Source organism: Dermochelys coriacea, chromosome 13, assembly GCF_009764565.3.
Source record: "Dermochelys coriacea isolate rDerCor1 chromosome 13, rDerCor1.pri.v4, whole genome shotgun sequence".
In the NCBI taxonomy this organism is placed as follows: Eukaryota; Metazoa; Chordata; order Testudines; family Dermochelyidae; genus Dermochelys; species Dermochelys coriacea.
This window is the reverse complement of record NC_050080.1, coordinates 592,729-607,389: the sequence shown is the minus strand read 5'-3', so window position 1 is coordinate 607,389 and position 14,661 is coordinate 592,729. Positions and strand designations below refer to the sequence as shown.

General features: G+C 61.5%; 1 protein-coding gene across 4 annotated transcripts; it reads left to right on the top strand.

Annotated features, from left to right (window-relative positions):
- Window positions 1-904: 904 nt before the first annotated feature.
- CD40 (CD40 molecule) lies at window positions 905-9,161 on the top strand. 4 transcript variants are annotated; one of them, XM_043495911.1, is made up of 9 exons: window positions 905-1,304; window positions 3,712-3,793; window positions 3,983-4,108; window positions 4,321-4,467; window positions 4,800-4,893; window positions 6,674-6,789; window positions 7,341-7,436; window positions 8,005-8,030; window positions 8,559-9,161. In XM_043495911.1, exons 1-9 carry the CDS (start codon window positions 1,257-1,259, stop codon window positions 8,724-8,726), a joined length of 903 nt encoding a protein of 300 aa, XP_043351846.1. In that variant the 5' UTR covers window positions 905-1,256; the 3' UTR covers window positions 8,727-9,161. The 4 variants fall into 4 exon arrangements, with proteins under 4 accessions (XP_043351846.1, XP_038225652.1, XP_038225651.1 ...); XM_038369724.2 differs by having other exon boundaries at window positions 1,031-1,304; window positions 6,674-6,735; XM_038369723.2 differs by lacking the exon at window positions 905-1,304 and adding an exon at window positions 1,664-1,762 and having other exon boundaries at window positions 6,674-6,735.
- The last annotated feature ends 5,500 nt before the right edge of the window (window positions 9,162-14,661 follow it).

Genomic DNA, 14,661 nt, shown 5'->3' with positions numbered 1-14,661 from the left:
CAGAGGCTAGGGACACCATATGTTGGTCCCACTCTCTTGTAAAACTGTTTGCCTCCAGAACTCCTACTGGGAGGCTGGTCCAGAACCTCAGCTTCTGATGGTCCGTAACCTTCTAATTTCCTGCTGGAATTTGTTCCTGGCTGGTTTCTAGCAGTTCAGTCTTGTACCAGCCTTGTTCTTTAGCTTCAATAGCTCTTCACCCTTGCTGGGGTTCATCCCCAGTGTGTTTCCAGAGCGCACTCATAGGCTCACTCAGCCTGCTTTTTGCTAGACTAACCAAGCCAGGCTCTTCTCATAAAATCAGCCTTCCAGTCTCCTGGGCACCTAGTCATTCTTCTCTGGCTGTGCCCCTGCTCTAGTGTAAATTAATCTTTCTTGACCACGGGGCTCGCCAGGCCTTGTGCAATGGCTTTACTACTCCTCTCTAGCGCCTGGAGCTGCTTCGCCTGGTACATCCTAGGCTCGCATTCGCCTTTTTCACGGCCACACTATGTTGGTAACTCATAGTCATCCTGGCAGCTTGACTCTTCAGTCTGGTGGGCAGAAGGGGCCGCCCGGCGCTTTTCCCACTCGCTCCCCGCACATTCTCTGGTGGGCCAGACGGCCTGCTCTGTCTTCGGGGGCAGATCAACCAGGGACCCCAGTGTTCCTGTGTCTCAGATGCACTGGCCTCCGCTGCTCCCCATCAGGGATGGCGTGCCCAACCCCTAGCAGCCCCCGGCACTGAGGGGCCCTGCTGTTGTCCCCAGGGCCTTGTGGGGCGATGGCCCTGGGGCAGGGAGCTGCCTGCAGGCTGCACTGGAAGTTCCTAGCTGCCCAGTGCCACAGGCTGAGTCGCTGCTGTGGCCAGTCTGACACAGAGCCAAGAGCTGCCTGGGGACATGGGTGCTGCGGCGGGGGGCGACGCACCCCCGGGCTTGACATGTTTCCATGGCACACGGGGTTTGCAGTTTGGGTTAATGGCTCTCAGCACCCCCCGTACCCCTGGGGACGCGGCTCGGCCAGCTTGCACTGGCTCCGGCGAGGGGGCTGCTCCAGCCTGGCGGCTTTGCACACGCTGCCCTGCCAGGGGCCCTGGCCACAGGCTGCCTGGGGAAGTCCTGGCCCAGGCGAGCCCCAGCGGTGGATGCCGAGGGAGGAGTTTTGCTGCTGGGGGCTGCCCAGCCCCTTTCCTGGGCGGGTGTCTGAGGCTGAGGAGTTTATAGCAGCTCTGCCTCACCTCCCTCCCAGCTGCTTGTCAAAGGCCCAACTGCACCATGCCGCCCTGCCTCCTGCTCGGCCTGCTCGGGGGCTGCCTGCTCACAGTAAGTTTCACTTTCTTTCCCTGGGAAGCCCGCGATGGTGCACCCGGCTGCAGAGCCCTGGCCTGCAGAGCCCGACTCCTGTAGGGTGCTCGGGGGCTTGGCAGGATTCTGCCCTGCAGCGTCGTAGGAGCCAACGCCCCTGCCCGGGCAGCGAGGAGGTGAGAGGGCTGGCACCGCCCCACTTCGCCTCCCTTGGGCCTCACTGACAGAGTGAATCCCGAGCCTGGTGCCACTCGAGGGCCAATCGGAGGAAGGTGTTCTCCGGCCTGGAGGGGGCCAGCGACAACCCCCGGTGCCGTGCCCCCCGGGGTGTGGTGGGCGAGATGCGGGTCTCCCTCTGGCTGGCTGGAATCACAGCTCCCTCGATGTGAGCGATGGCACCAGGAGTGCACAGGGTGGATCCCGCCCTACAGCCCATGGCCCCAGGCTCTGCCCAGGTTCCTTGTAAAGGCCTCGTGGTGCGTCTTCCATCTCTGCCCTGGAGCTGCCAGGACTGGCAGAATATACCCAGCTGCGCGGGGGGGCCCTCCAGTGGTGTTTACAGGCTCTGCTCTTGGGGTGGGGGAGAGAGCCCCAAGGGGAGGGGAGGGGAGGGGAGGGGAGCACGTATCCCCTATCTCTGTCCTCTCCCTTATCCTGGGCTCGGGGATCTGCCTGGAGGGAACCAAGGCTCCTGCTCTGGCCTGGCAGTTTGCTGGTTCCTCATTTTTGTGGCTGGGAATTTCCCTTCATCTGCTTTGATTTCCCTGCCCCCCAGACTCTCCACCCTGCTGTCTGGCACCCCTGGGGCTCCAGGTTTTGACTGGGGTGTAGTGGGAAGGGAGGGCAGAGTCTGGAGTCCCTATTCCTTGTCCAAAGGGCCCAGCCGGAGCTGGGGCCAGGCTGCTGCCCTGCTCCCCTCTAGCCAGGCTGCTGGTTTCACTTTCACTTTCTTTCTGAAATAGGGGGTTGGAGCAACCACCAGAGACAGAGCTGAGCCCACACCCAGCCACTGTCCTCCTGCTGCTCCGGGACCCTGGCTCCGGTCAGGGAGCGTAACTGTGGCATAGGGACTGCAGGGGCAGGGCTGGTTTGAGGGGGCTGGAGAGTTGGGCAGAGGGATGAGGCAGCTTTGAGTAACAAAGAAGGTGCTGGGGGAGGATACAAGCTGTGACAGTGCCCAGGAATGCAACAGGCATCCGTCCCAGGCCTGCAAGGGAGCAAAAGTAAACAGCGGCCTGATGCAGCGTGGCACTCCCCAAGGATGCCAGGGGTGCTCCCAAACCAGCATAGATGGCAGCTGAACACGCAACACTGGGGCTGGGGCTGCCAGATTCCAAGCAGAGGCTCTGGGGTTCCACTCTCCACATGTGGGGAGGGGCTGGGCCAGGCCTGCAGCATGGGCCTGAACTAGGCATTTTGGGGGGGAAGACACAGGGGCTATGGTTGCCAATTTTGGCTGGACGTATTCCTGGAGGTTTCAGCACAGGACATAATCTCTGATTAACAATTAATTTGTAATTCCTGGAGACTCCAGGACAATGCTGGAGGGCTGACAAAGCAGGGACCCGGCCCAGGCTGGGGGTTTGGGCCCCGTTCAGTTCCCCTTCCCAACATGGAGGCTGCTAGTGACACGGGATGTCAGAGTCTTTCTTCTCGGTTCCCCTTTCAGCCCAAATCCTGTTTCTCAGAGAACTCCCCGGGGCAGTCAGGGCTCTGCCAGCATGCACCCATTGGCCACTCCTGAGCCTGGCCGGCTCCAGCATTTTTGCCACCCCAAGCGGCAAAAAAAACAAAACAAAAAACCTTGCCGCTGAACACGGAGGTGGAGTGATGGTGCAGCTGCCAAATTGCTGCCAGCGACCAAAGAAGAGTCGTGTCCCCGCCACTGCCCCAGATCCAAGCCTCAGTGCCTATAGGCTCCTCCCTTCAACCCCCCTTTACCTGGGAGGATGGCCCCACGGCTATGGGAGGAAGGGGCAGTTGGGTCTGCTCTGTGCCCTGCCCCCCGCCGCAGGGGTTGAAGCTGGCAGCTCGTGGGCAGGGGCAGGCAGGACAGGAATTCCTGTCAGTGGTGCCCAGGCGTGCCCTGTTGGCACAGGCTGCCACCCGAGTGGCACTGCGCTCACGAGCTGCGAGGTGAAGCAGGAGAGAGAGCTGCACCCAGACACCACACCGGAACTGGTGGGATCCCACTTCAAGGGAGGCCTGGCACCGCGGAGGTGGCTGAACCCAGCTGTGCAACGATCTGTGGTTAAAGTGGGTGTTGGTGAAAGTGCAGGGAGCAGCGTCTGCGCAGTGCCTGGGATGCAGAGGCCAAGCGAGCTGCATGCAGGAGCAAGGGGGGCGAGGAAGAATGGGGGAGGTGGGGGGAGTCATGGATCATGGACCCGTCCCTGGCTGAACTCGCTGCTCTCTTCTGTTCTAGCATTGGGCGTCTGGCAGCAACTTGAACTGCACCCCAGAGCAATATCAGCATGATGGCAGGTGTTGCAGCCGCTGTGGACCAGGTATGGAGCAGTGTCCCGTCTCCGGGCAGCCTTGGCTGGGGCTGGGACGTGACTCTCTGCCTTGCTCCCCTGAGGGAGCCGGGATTTTCCCTACAGCACCTGCTGCTGGGAGAGGCTGGGTCTGGCAGTGCTGGGTCTGCAGCAGGAGGCGCTGTTCTTCGCTGACCCCTGCTGTGCTCTGCATTGCAGGAGACAAGCTGCTGTCTGACTGCACTGCCTCGAAGAACACCGACTGCGGGGCGTGCGAGGCGGGACACTTCCAGTCCAGCTGGACCAAGGAGAGACACTGCACCCCCCACAGATCCTGCGATCACAGTAGGTGCCTTTGGGGGTGTTCATTCTTGGGGGAGGTGAACCCAGGCCTCCTGGCTAAGGTTCAGGGGCTCCTGGGGTCCTTGCAGCCTGGCACCCACCCCCTGCTCACCTGCCATCCTAGGCTCATGGCCTGCTTGGCAGGAGGTGCTGCCAGCACCGACTCCCTAGAGTGCTGATCCCTTGTCGACGCTTGCCTCATCCCCTTTGCCCAGACGCTGGACTTCTCACGAGGAGCCCCGGGGACACCAAGCACAATGCCGTGTGCGAGTGCCTGCAGGGCATGTACTGCTCCAGCCCCGACTGCCAGACCTGCTTGAAGATCACGAACTGCAGGCCAGGCGAAGGAGTTGCTCGGAAAGGTGAGGTGATGCTCCGAGCCAGCCAAGAGCTCCCCTGCCGGGGGCCAGGGCTGGAGCTGATTCACCCCAGCGCAGCCCAGGGATCACGCCCCCCCAAACCAGAGTCCCACCAGGGCTTCCCTTACAAGGAGTGCCAGGGTCTTGCCCTAGTGAGGGGCACCCAATGCTTCCTGGGGAGACGCGCACAAGCTGCAATCACTCAGCTACTCCATCCCCTGCTGCAGTTGCCCGAGGGCTTTGGGAACTGGGGGCCCTGCCTGACACCTGCAAACCACCTTGCCTTCCCCTGGCATGACACTGACCTGCCTGTTGCCCACTCTGCTCCATTCCAGCCGACAACTTTTCGGACACTGCCTGCGTGCCGTGTGAACATGGCAGCTTCTCCAACACCTCTTCCACCTCCGAACCGTGCCGCCCCTGGACGAGGTACAGACCCGACACTCCTGATTCAAAGGCAGCTGAGGCTGCGCCCACACCAGCCCTCTCTCTGCCACACAGCCTGGGCTGCTCAAGCCAGCTCAGCTCCTGCTGCAGGGGGCATGGGCATGGTGTGGTGGGGGTGCACCACATTGCTGCAGCAGCAGGTGACATGAGCCCCTGGTAGGGCTGGGTGGGGTGGCACAGACTGTGAGTGGAGGCCGGGGGAGCGGGCACAGGGGCAAGCAGAGCACCCCAGCCATCCTGTCATCTGGGCTGCCAGGCCCAGCAGCTGCCTTCCTCCCCTTTGCTGCTCTTGCCACTACTGGAGCTGGGCAGTGTGCAGCACATGGGTGAGTGGAGCAGGCTGCAGGGTCCGTCCCTTGGCCATGCGCCCCGGAGAACTCCCCTTCCAGCCCGGCGCTGCCCTGGCTGCACAGCAGAGACACAAGAGCCAGAAGAACCCAGTCTGACCCTTAGTCTAACCCCTGTATAGCACCCCTCCATAACCACTGGGGGGGGGAGCAGAGCTGACCCCTGGATGGCACCCCCATAACAATGGGGGGGAGCAGAATTGACCCCTGCATGGCACACCCCATAACTATGGGGGGGCAGAGTTGACCCCTGGATGGCACACCCCATAACCACTTTGGGGTGGGGGGGAGCAGAGCTGACCCTGCGTGGCACCCCCCATAACCCCTGGGGAAATCTTTGGGAACCTGACAGCTGGTCTTGTATTGAAGAGACCATGGGCTGCGTGTCCCCCTGTCTTTTGGGAAGCCGCTCCTGGGGTAATGACACTTTCTGCTTGAAATTTGCACCCTGTTTGCTGGCTGCATTTGTCATGTTGCAGTTCCCCCCGACTGGCTCTCATTTGGCCTCGGTCTGCTAGCAGACATCACCCCACGTAGGGCCTGAGACTGCGACCAAGTCCCCTCTCAGCCGTCTCTTGGCCCTACTAACCCCACAGCGTTGTGGCAGGCTCTCCTGGAGGCAGGATTCCCAGCCCCGAGTGCGTCTCCGAGCTCTTTGCTGAACCCTTCCCAATGGCTCAACCTCCTGGTTGAAGTGAGCCCCCGAGAGCTGTGGTCTGCTGGACAGATGGGGTTACCCATGAGCCCGCGTCGCCTGGCCAACCCCGTTGCTGCAGGCCAGAAGCCCGCAGGCTGTACCAGTAGCACCTTGCCGATGTGCTCCGTGGGGCTCCCAGACAGCCCATCGTGCGCATCATGCTCCGTGTCCCTGCGGCCCAGGGACCAAAGGAGAGCGCCTGGGGCCAGGCCTAGGGGCAGCCGCTGCAGCTCACAGGTATTTCCCGTCTCAGCAGCAGGCCAGGGGCAAACACCCCTGGCTGGCGGGTGGCTGCCAGGAGATGCCTGAGGGAGGGCATCACACTCCCTTCCCTGCTACCCAGGCAGAGGGCAGGGCCCAATCCCGTGGTTGGGAGCATGGGCTTCCAGCTGGGCCCCTCCCTTCCTGCAGGCAGCTCCCCACGTCTGCCTCCTCAGCTCTGGCCTGACTATCGGGTGTGAGAGCAGTTGCAGTCATGGACTCGCTCTGGATTTAAACTGCTGGGAAGAGGATTGGGGTCCAGCCCATTGAGTTCCCTGGGGCCTGGTCCATGCTGTTCTCCCCACGCACTGCAGCGCACTGCCAGCTCGCAGCTCTGGGCCCTTTTAACCGCAGCAGCTCTCCTCCCCTTGTGACGTGTTTCTCCGGAGCCCACATGCAGCGTGCTTTGCTGCCCTCCTGGCTCCGGGTATGAACCCAGCTCTGCCCCTCTCTGCAGGTGCGAGACACTGGGGCTGGTGCTGAAGACGACTGGGACAAACCTCTCGGATGTGGCTTGTGGTAAGTGCCAAGCAGCCTGTGGCTGTCAGCGTGCACCAGCTGTGCAGATCCCAGGTGGGTGAGTTCTTGGATGGGGAACCCCAGAGTGCTCGAGTCTGGCCAGCACTCTGGCAAGGGGAACCTTGTGCCAGTCTGCCCCAGCACTCACCCTGGTAAGGCGTGTGGCGCTGCTGCACCTGCTGCCCATGAGTGGCACAGAACCAAGGGCCTGGCTATGTGTGGCAGCTAACACTTCGCAGTGCGTTCTGCCAGAGCGAGCGTGTTGCGCCAAGGGGGCGAGTCCATTCTTCCCCCCTCCAGCCCCTGCTGTTGCAGTCCCTGTCTCACAATGCTGTGCAGCTGTACAAAGCTGCCAGGTCCTCCCCAGAGTTGGCTGCATTTCACTGGTGGATACATTGATCCCTGCAGACACAATACAGTTTGCAAGGAGCTTCAGGCTCCCTTTGAATGCAGATATGCAGTACTTGCCGCTCCTGTTGGTGTGGGGGGTCTCCCCAGCAATGGGTGCTGTAGTCAGGGTGTGGTTGAGAGGGGCTCAGTGTGAGGGGGAGGGCGTTACGCTGGGAGCACAGAGCTCAGCAGCCGTCTCCCTTTTCTCTTGTCAGAGCCTGGCCGTGGCCGTTCCCCGGTGCTGATCTCCATTATGGCCGTTTCTGCAGCCTGTCTTGTGGGGCTCATTCTCTTCTGCCTGTATCAGAAAGGTGAGCACGGGGGGTGTGGGACGGAAGGAGAGAGAGAGGGGTGGGCGTCTCCCTCCACTCCTGGGCTGGGCCAGGGCCTGGGCACAGCAGGGTGCTCGCCCTCCACCACTCACGGCTGAGCCCACCATTCTGCCAACCGGGGGTCTGCCGTTGCCCAGGCTCGAGGCATCACAGTTCAGCTTGTTCTGGGGATAAACCTCATGGTTCTGGGGCCCATACGTGCTAAAGCCAGACTGCCATCGCAGTGCCAGTGGCCTGGCTCCCCCCGGCAGGGCACCTGCTGCTTTACCCACTGACCAGCGCAGGCTGGGAGCTCTGTGAGGCTGAGTCAAACTCCAGCCACGGCTCTGGCCTGTAGCACCCTGGGCAGCAGGGGACACAATGGCAGAGCCCAGATCAAGGTGAGCATTTGTTCATGCCGTGCTGGGCCTGGCCGGGCAGTCCCCCCGTCGGGTGTCTGGGCTGGGCCTGGCAGGGGTTCTCATCTTCTCCCCCTCCCCACCTCGGGTGTCCACACTGGGCCTGGCCGGAGTCTCACTCTCCCCCTCTGTCCCCATTCCCCATCTAGGTCTCCAGCAGCGCACACAGAAACAGGTACGTCACCCAGCGCTGCCCACGCTCCCCGGGGCCAGAAAGCAGCTGCCAGGCACCCGAGCACAGTCAGGGACCTGGCCCCGAGCAAGGGGTTCCCCTTCCCAGCCCACCAGGACAGGCCACATAGATTCATAGATACTAGCCCGGGGGTCACCTCTGCTGCTCGCTGGCATGTAGGGGCAGGGACAGGCCAGAGGGGACAACAGAGCAAGTGGAAAGCGAGATGCCCTGGGGTGGAGCCGGCCTGAGCCTTGTCCCCGTGGGGGCAAAAGGGGTGTTGTCCCAAGCCTGGACCCGAGGGGACACTGCCCTGTGAGGGGGGAGGACAGTGGGGCCTTCCCCATGTGTCTGCCCCGGAGATGGGGGGTTTGTGCTGGTGGAGCGTAGGCCCCGCTATCCCGCAGCAGCCCAGCAGGGGGCAGCAGCAGCCCGAGGAGAGGCGTAGGTCTGGCCCCACACGGTGCCAGCTCGAGGGGCTGCCGCAGGACCCCCTCCTCTGCTCACCTCACCTTCCCCCCTGCCTGGCAGGGCCTGGAGCTGCCGGATCCCGTGGAGATTGTGGTGCTGGCCACAGCGGGGTGCGAGGAGCACGATGAGCGCCAAGACTTCCCTGTCCAGGAGACCCTGCTGGGGCGCCAGCCCGTGGCGCAGGAGGACGGCAAGGAGAGCCGCATCTCGGAGCAGGAGAGGCTGTAAGGCCCTGTCGTGGGGAGCATCTGCCTCCCCCAGCACACACAGCCAGGGCTGCCCTCCTCCGCCCAGCACACAGCAGGGCCCAGCCCAGGGGGCTGTGCCATGGGGCAACCCGCAGCCCTCCGCCCCTCCCTGTCTCGGCCCCACGCAGGGTCATTGGCGGGGGCAGAGAGACGGTGTCCAGCACAGCTGGGAGCAGAGCATTCATGGGCGAGTACAGAAAGTGGGGTGGAGCAGCAGCTCTCACCCTTTTCCAACTCCTGTACCCTTCAGGGGACTGATTTGTCTTGCGTACCCCAAGTTTCACCTCACAGAAAAACGACTTGCTTGCAAAGTCAGACATAGAAATCCCAAAGGGTCCCAGCACGCTAGTACTGAACAATGGCTGACTTTCTCATTGTACCATATCATTCTAAAATAAAGCGACTGGAATATGAATATTGTACGTACATTTCAGTGTATCATGTGTAGAGCAGTATAAACAAGTCAGCATCCCTATTAAATTTTAATTTGTTCTGACTTCCCTAGCGCTTTTCATGTACGCTGTTGTAAAAATAGGCAAATATCTAGATGAGTTGACGTACCCTCTGGAAGTCCTCTATGTGCCCCCCTGGGTACGCATCTCCTGGTTGAGAACCACTGGTGTAGGGGGTGCCGCTCCGGGTAGTGGCGGGGCAGCACCCCATGGACAGAGCTGGCCCCAGCTTGGTGCACTGCTCACAGCTGTTGATTCCTCCATCCCCATGCGAATAGAGCCTTTGCGCTCCCATTCTGCGCTTACGGCCTTGCTGCGTATGAGGGGCTTTAACTGAGCTGAATGAGGGGCAGGGGCCTGGCATGCACTGAGGGGGGGTGACACAGGAGGTTGGCAGGGATGGCGGAGAGGGAGTTCAACATGCAGAGAGGATGAGTAAGTGGCTCACCCCACCACTCTCAGTACACCCCCCCCCATGCCTGACACCTGCCTCATGGCCCCACACGTGCACCCCCTCACCTGTGTGTACCCACCCCCGTGCACATACACCAGTTGGTCTAAACATGCTCACTCACCCCTGTGTGTGTGCACAATGTACTGCCATGCACATAAACACATGCAGACATGTATGCTGAGACTGGCATGCATGCATGCCAGGTGCTTGGCTCTCTGCACTGCCGCCCCCAGCTGGACCAAGGCCCCCCTCCCCCATGGAACCAACCTTCAGAAGGAGTCAGTATATTTACAGCCGACAGGTTGACATTTCTGTGGTTATTGCTCCTCTCTTCCTCACTCTGCCATTGCTGTTACAATGGGAACAATTATGCTCAATTATTCTCCACCACGCCGTTGACAAAAAGCTGGTATTTAAATGATAATTATCCTCACAGTGTGTGAGCGTCGCAGCCCACTGCTGGCGCTAAGGTCTCCTTCAATCTCTCCTTGGACGTCTGCACAGCCCATTAGCAGACCTGCTGCCCAGCCAGCAGCTTGCGGAGCAGGGGTCAGGAGCAGAGCTCCATAGTCCCCATGCCAGGGGAGGGTCACTCCCCCAGAATATGAGTGTGCCCTGCTATTCTCTGGATCCAGGCAGGAGAGATTGGGGGCCTGCACTCCTCCCCCAAGGAGACACCCCCAGCTGAACAGATCGACTCTCACAGCATTCAGCCCCTGTTCTATGACCCTCCTGTCCCTGGGGCCCCTGGCTGTTCTGAGCCCACGCCTGGATTGCTCAGCAGGAGACAGGACTTGCAGGGTCTGGCCTGCCCAACGTGACAGCCCTTTCCTGGGGCAGCACTGGTGCAAAGGTCAGTGTGGCCCTGCCAGGAGCAGCGGCTGCCCCAGGAACAACAGATGCCCAATTCCAAGAGGCAAAGGGCAACAGAATATGTAGGGAGGAGGCACTGTAGGTGAGAGGGGCCTGAGCACGGGGTTGGGGGCTGGCAGGAACCTGCGTCCCAGCCCAGCTCTGGGGACTAGACCCCCTGCAGGAAGGAAGCTCTCCAGCAATGTGCCACACTCCCCTGTCGCTCCCACCCACGCCCCTGGCCCCCACTCCCCAGAGCCATACAGGGCGCTACTGGCTGCCTCCCCGGCTCCAGCTGCTGGGGAGCTGCCCTCAGACTGTCCCTGCATGGCGGGGCAGGGCCGAGGGTGTGGGGCCGGATCGGGGAGGTGATGTGCTCCCCATCATTTGCAGGATGCGTTTAGAAAAGCCAAGTCTGGAGTGATGCCGGCCGGCCCCACTGGGGAGATGGGGTGCCAGGGGCCCCACTGGTGGCCATGCCTGGGGCGGGGAGAAATTGCCCCAGCTGGCCCTTGCCAGAAGAGACCTGTGGCTCCTGCCAAGTGCAGGCAGCAAGGAGCTGCCTGTGCAGCTGGGCCAGTGCCCTGCTGAGGGGGCCGTGCTGACAGCTGCCTGCCTGCGGCGAGAGCATGGCCCCGAAGGAGGGCGCCGCAGGCTGCACCCGGGGCACCTGGTGCGTAGGCGAGGCCCTGTGCCAGAAGGCATCTAATGGAGTCCAGGCTCCCCACCTCTGGCTGGAGGCCCACGTTAGTGGGGAATGGCCGGAGCACGTAACCTGGCTGCGCCCGAGCACGCACAATACAAGAGAGGCCATAAATCACGGCACCGGAAGCAGCTGGAACACGGAGCAACTGGGACTGTAAAGTCAGCGGCACGTTATTTAAGGTCCCTCTTAAAACCTAATGCAAGGTGTAGTAAGGGAGATAAAAGCCTGTTGGCAGCTTTCCTGGTTTAAAGGGGTAACCCACGTGCTGCTCTCCACATGACTCCCCCGGCCAGCAGCCCAGTGCTGGGGGGAGGGTGGGGGACACGGCCCTGCCCTCAGGGCGCGCTGCCCGTCTGGGTTCTCACCTGGTGCAAGGAAACAGGCAGGTCCCAGCAGCACAGCTGACGTCTGGCTGGGGCAGCGGGCAGGATCCAGCCAAGGGGCTGGGCAGCAAGCACAAACGTAGCCTGGACTCAGGGAGGAAAATGACAAATTCAGCACTTCGCCCCTTCTGTCCCTTCCTCATGTGGAGCCCCCCCTTCTGACATGCCAGCAACACCCCTCGCCCTGGGTGCTCTCACGCTGACCAACAGGGCCTGGCCCAGAGCCCAGCAGTCAGGATGCCTGGGTGCTGGTCCCACCCTGCTGCCAGATCCATGACCTCAGGCATGTCTCTGCCCCACTGAGGTCAGTGTCTTGGCTTGTGAAGCGGGAGGACATTCTCCAGCTCGGAGCTTGCCCCAGGCTGGGATGGCGAATTAGTAGCAGCACCCATTCCAGGTGCCACAGGCTAACTCCCTGCCTGGCCCCAGCCCCGGGCTTGACACCTGGGCCCCCTTTGTCCGCTGCAGCCAGCTGGGATCTGCGCTCCCAGCTCTGCCAGGCGACAGTGCCGGCCTCACCCCCAGTACCTTAGCACGTGCTAAGGGGAGCATCACCCGGACCCTGCAGGGCAGCCAAGCCACGACTGGCAAAAGTGGGTGTGGTGGGTCATGTGGCCTTGAGGAGGATGTGGCAAGCGGAGGGCAGCCAATCCGGCGCTCTGGCATTACTCAAAAGGACAGGCAGCTGGCATTCTCCTTCCATCCCGGCTGGGGTGGAGACCCTGGGGGTGCTGCGGCTGGGGGCTGGCACACTGGGGCTGGGGACAGTGCAGCTGGCGTGACAGGCCCTGCTTCCCAGCTGTGGTTCGTTTCCTCTCTCCTCTGTCCACCCCAGTGAATTTCACACCAGGCGCCCGGCTGGCTGGCAGCAGGTCAGAACAGTATTGAGCAGCTGTTGAGACTGGGCTGGGGTCAGACTGGTGACCCTGGGATGAAAGGTCAGCCCCCATTCTCCAGCGTGGCACCTGGCCTGCCTTGAGGAACTGTCAGGCTGGACTGCCACAGCTGGCAGGTCTTGCAAGGGTTGGCGTTTTTCTTAAAGCCCCAGCTTCCGGAGTCAGATGTTCATGGAGAGGCTATGCTTCTGTGTCGAGAAACACACAGGAGTAAGCTCCTGCCCCCCAGTTTGTGGAGAGAAGCCAGAGTCCAGGCCTCCAGTGACCCTGAAGGCTCTGCCACCCATAGGCCAGGGGAACGTTTGGCACCTAGTGCCCCTGGCCAGGCCAACAGGCCAGGGGCTGGGAGGGACCAGGGCTGCTGCCCGTGCCAGCCATGCAGGAGATCTCCCAAGAGACAGCACCAGCGACAGCGGGGAGCTGTGTCTGTGGTCAGGTCCCTCTCCTGCTGCTGGGGGAAGGAGGGTGGCAGCCTCCAAGTGTAGCCAAAGGAGCCAGACAGGGAGAAAGGGACCAACACCATGAGTGAGAAAATGCGGCGTCCCTGTTTAGCCCACTGAGCTGGTCGGCAGGGCCCTGCCCCCCCACTGCTGTCTGAACAGCTAGTGCCCACCTTGCCCCCATCTCTCCTCAGGCACAGAGTGTTTAATACCCGCTCCCGCGTGTCAGACATGTGCCATCTCATTAGCGCGTCTGTCCCCTGAAGTGAGAAGGGAGCGCGCAGGAGACCTAATTGAATGTAACTAATTATTCACTCTGCAGCCGTTCAGTTTAAATGGGATTGTGAGGGACAGAATTACTCATTCTGAAAAGGGAAAAGAAAGAGAGAAAACAAATAGAGGGGATTGTGGAACCGCAGCTCCCGCTCTCCCCAGAATACCAATTACCGGATAAAGTGATTGTATAAATCTTTACTGAGCGAACGAACTGCACCAGTCACTTACTTCTGTCCTGCTGTTATTAGGAAGCAATGAAAAATGATTCCTTGTTCCCGTGTACTTAAATGTCCCAGGCCCTGTCACTCAGCTCCTGCTCCGGGCAGCACTGTGAGAGGAGGCAATGGAGGGTTGGCAGGACAGACCATGACTGGCAGCCCCGGAAAGGGGGAGAGGGAGAGGTCCCCAGCCCTTCCTGCAGTGCCGGCTTCTCCCCAGGACATGATGGGAGGCGCAGTCACTGCCCCAGATTGGAGCAGCTTGGTGCAGCCTTCAGGGATGTAGCCCCAGGAACCGGCATGGGGCCAGAGGGGCTCAGCTCCCCGCCTGGCAGAGGGACACGGAACCACGCAGCGCCCAGGCTGAAAGCACTTCACCACTGCAGCTCCCTGCTGACCCCTGGGGCCAAGCCAAGGTTTTACCCCATCCCCTGGCCGAGCACGTGCACCCCTCCTGCCCCTGGGAGACCCAGGCCTCTATGGCAGTGTCACGGAGTCCCTGGGCGATGCTCTAGAACTGCTCCCTAGGAAACCAGCAGGACTCTGGTGAGGTCTCCTCTCTGGGAGCAGCCTGCGTGCAGGGCAAGAAGCTCACCCGGCTTCCACCTTCCTGGGTCTGACCTCGGAGCATTCAGCATCCTCTGCCCCTCCATGCGCTTCCCACAGTGAGTCTGCTCAGGCGGGGTCCTGGGGAAGCCAGAGGGTCCTGAGGGTGTATGATCACCAGAGGGTGTATGATCGTTGCAGAGCCCTAGAGGGCAGGTGTGTGCAGGGGTCTGGACACAGAGAATGGCAACACCCTGTTTCCTGGCACCTGATGGCCTGGGCCCTTCCCCCTGCAAGGTGAGAGCTAAAGGGTTGGAGAACAAAGGGATCAGGTGCCCTCCTGGCCCGGGAAAGGGACAAAGCCCAGAGGAGGAGGGGCTGGAGGGGGAGGCAGTTTGGGGCTGGCTGGGGACATAGAGTGAAGTGCAGATGTGATTGTCTGGCTCACTGCCCCCCAAAATGGACCCAGCTGAGGGGTCCTGTTCTCTGCACCTACAAGCTCTGTGTTAGACCATGGTCCTGTCGTCTAATAAACCTTCTGTTTTACTGGGTGGCTGAGAGTCACGTCTGTCTGCGGAGTTGGGGGGGCAGGACCCTCTGGCTTCCCCAGGACCCCGCCTGGGCGGACTGGCTGTGGGAAGCGCACGGAGGGCAGAGGATGCTGGATGCTCCGAGGTCAGCCCCAGGAAGGG

Excerpts from the sequence above, each read along its gene's own strand:
- CD40 (XM_043495910.1), top strand. The coding sequence starts at position 1,679 with ATGGCACCAGGAGTGCACAGGGTGGATCCCGCCCTACAGCCCATGGCC. Across the intron at positions 3,794-3,982 it reads TTGCAGCCGCTGTGGACCAG|GAGACAAGCTGCTGTCTGAC; the intron begins GTATGGAGCAGT and ends TCTGCATTGCAG. Across the intron at positions 4,109-4,320 it reads CCACAGATCCTGCGATCACA|ACGCTGGACTTCTCACGAGG; the intron begins GTAGGTGCCTTT and ends CCCTTTGCCCAG.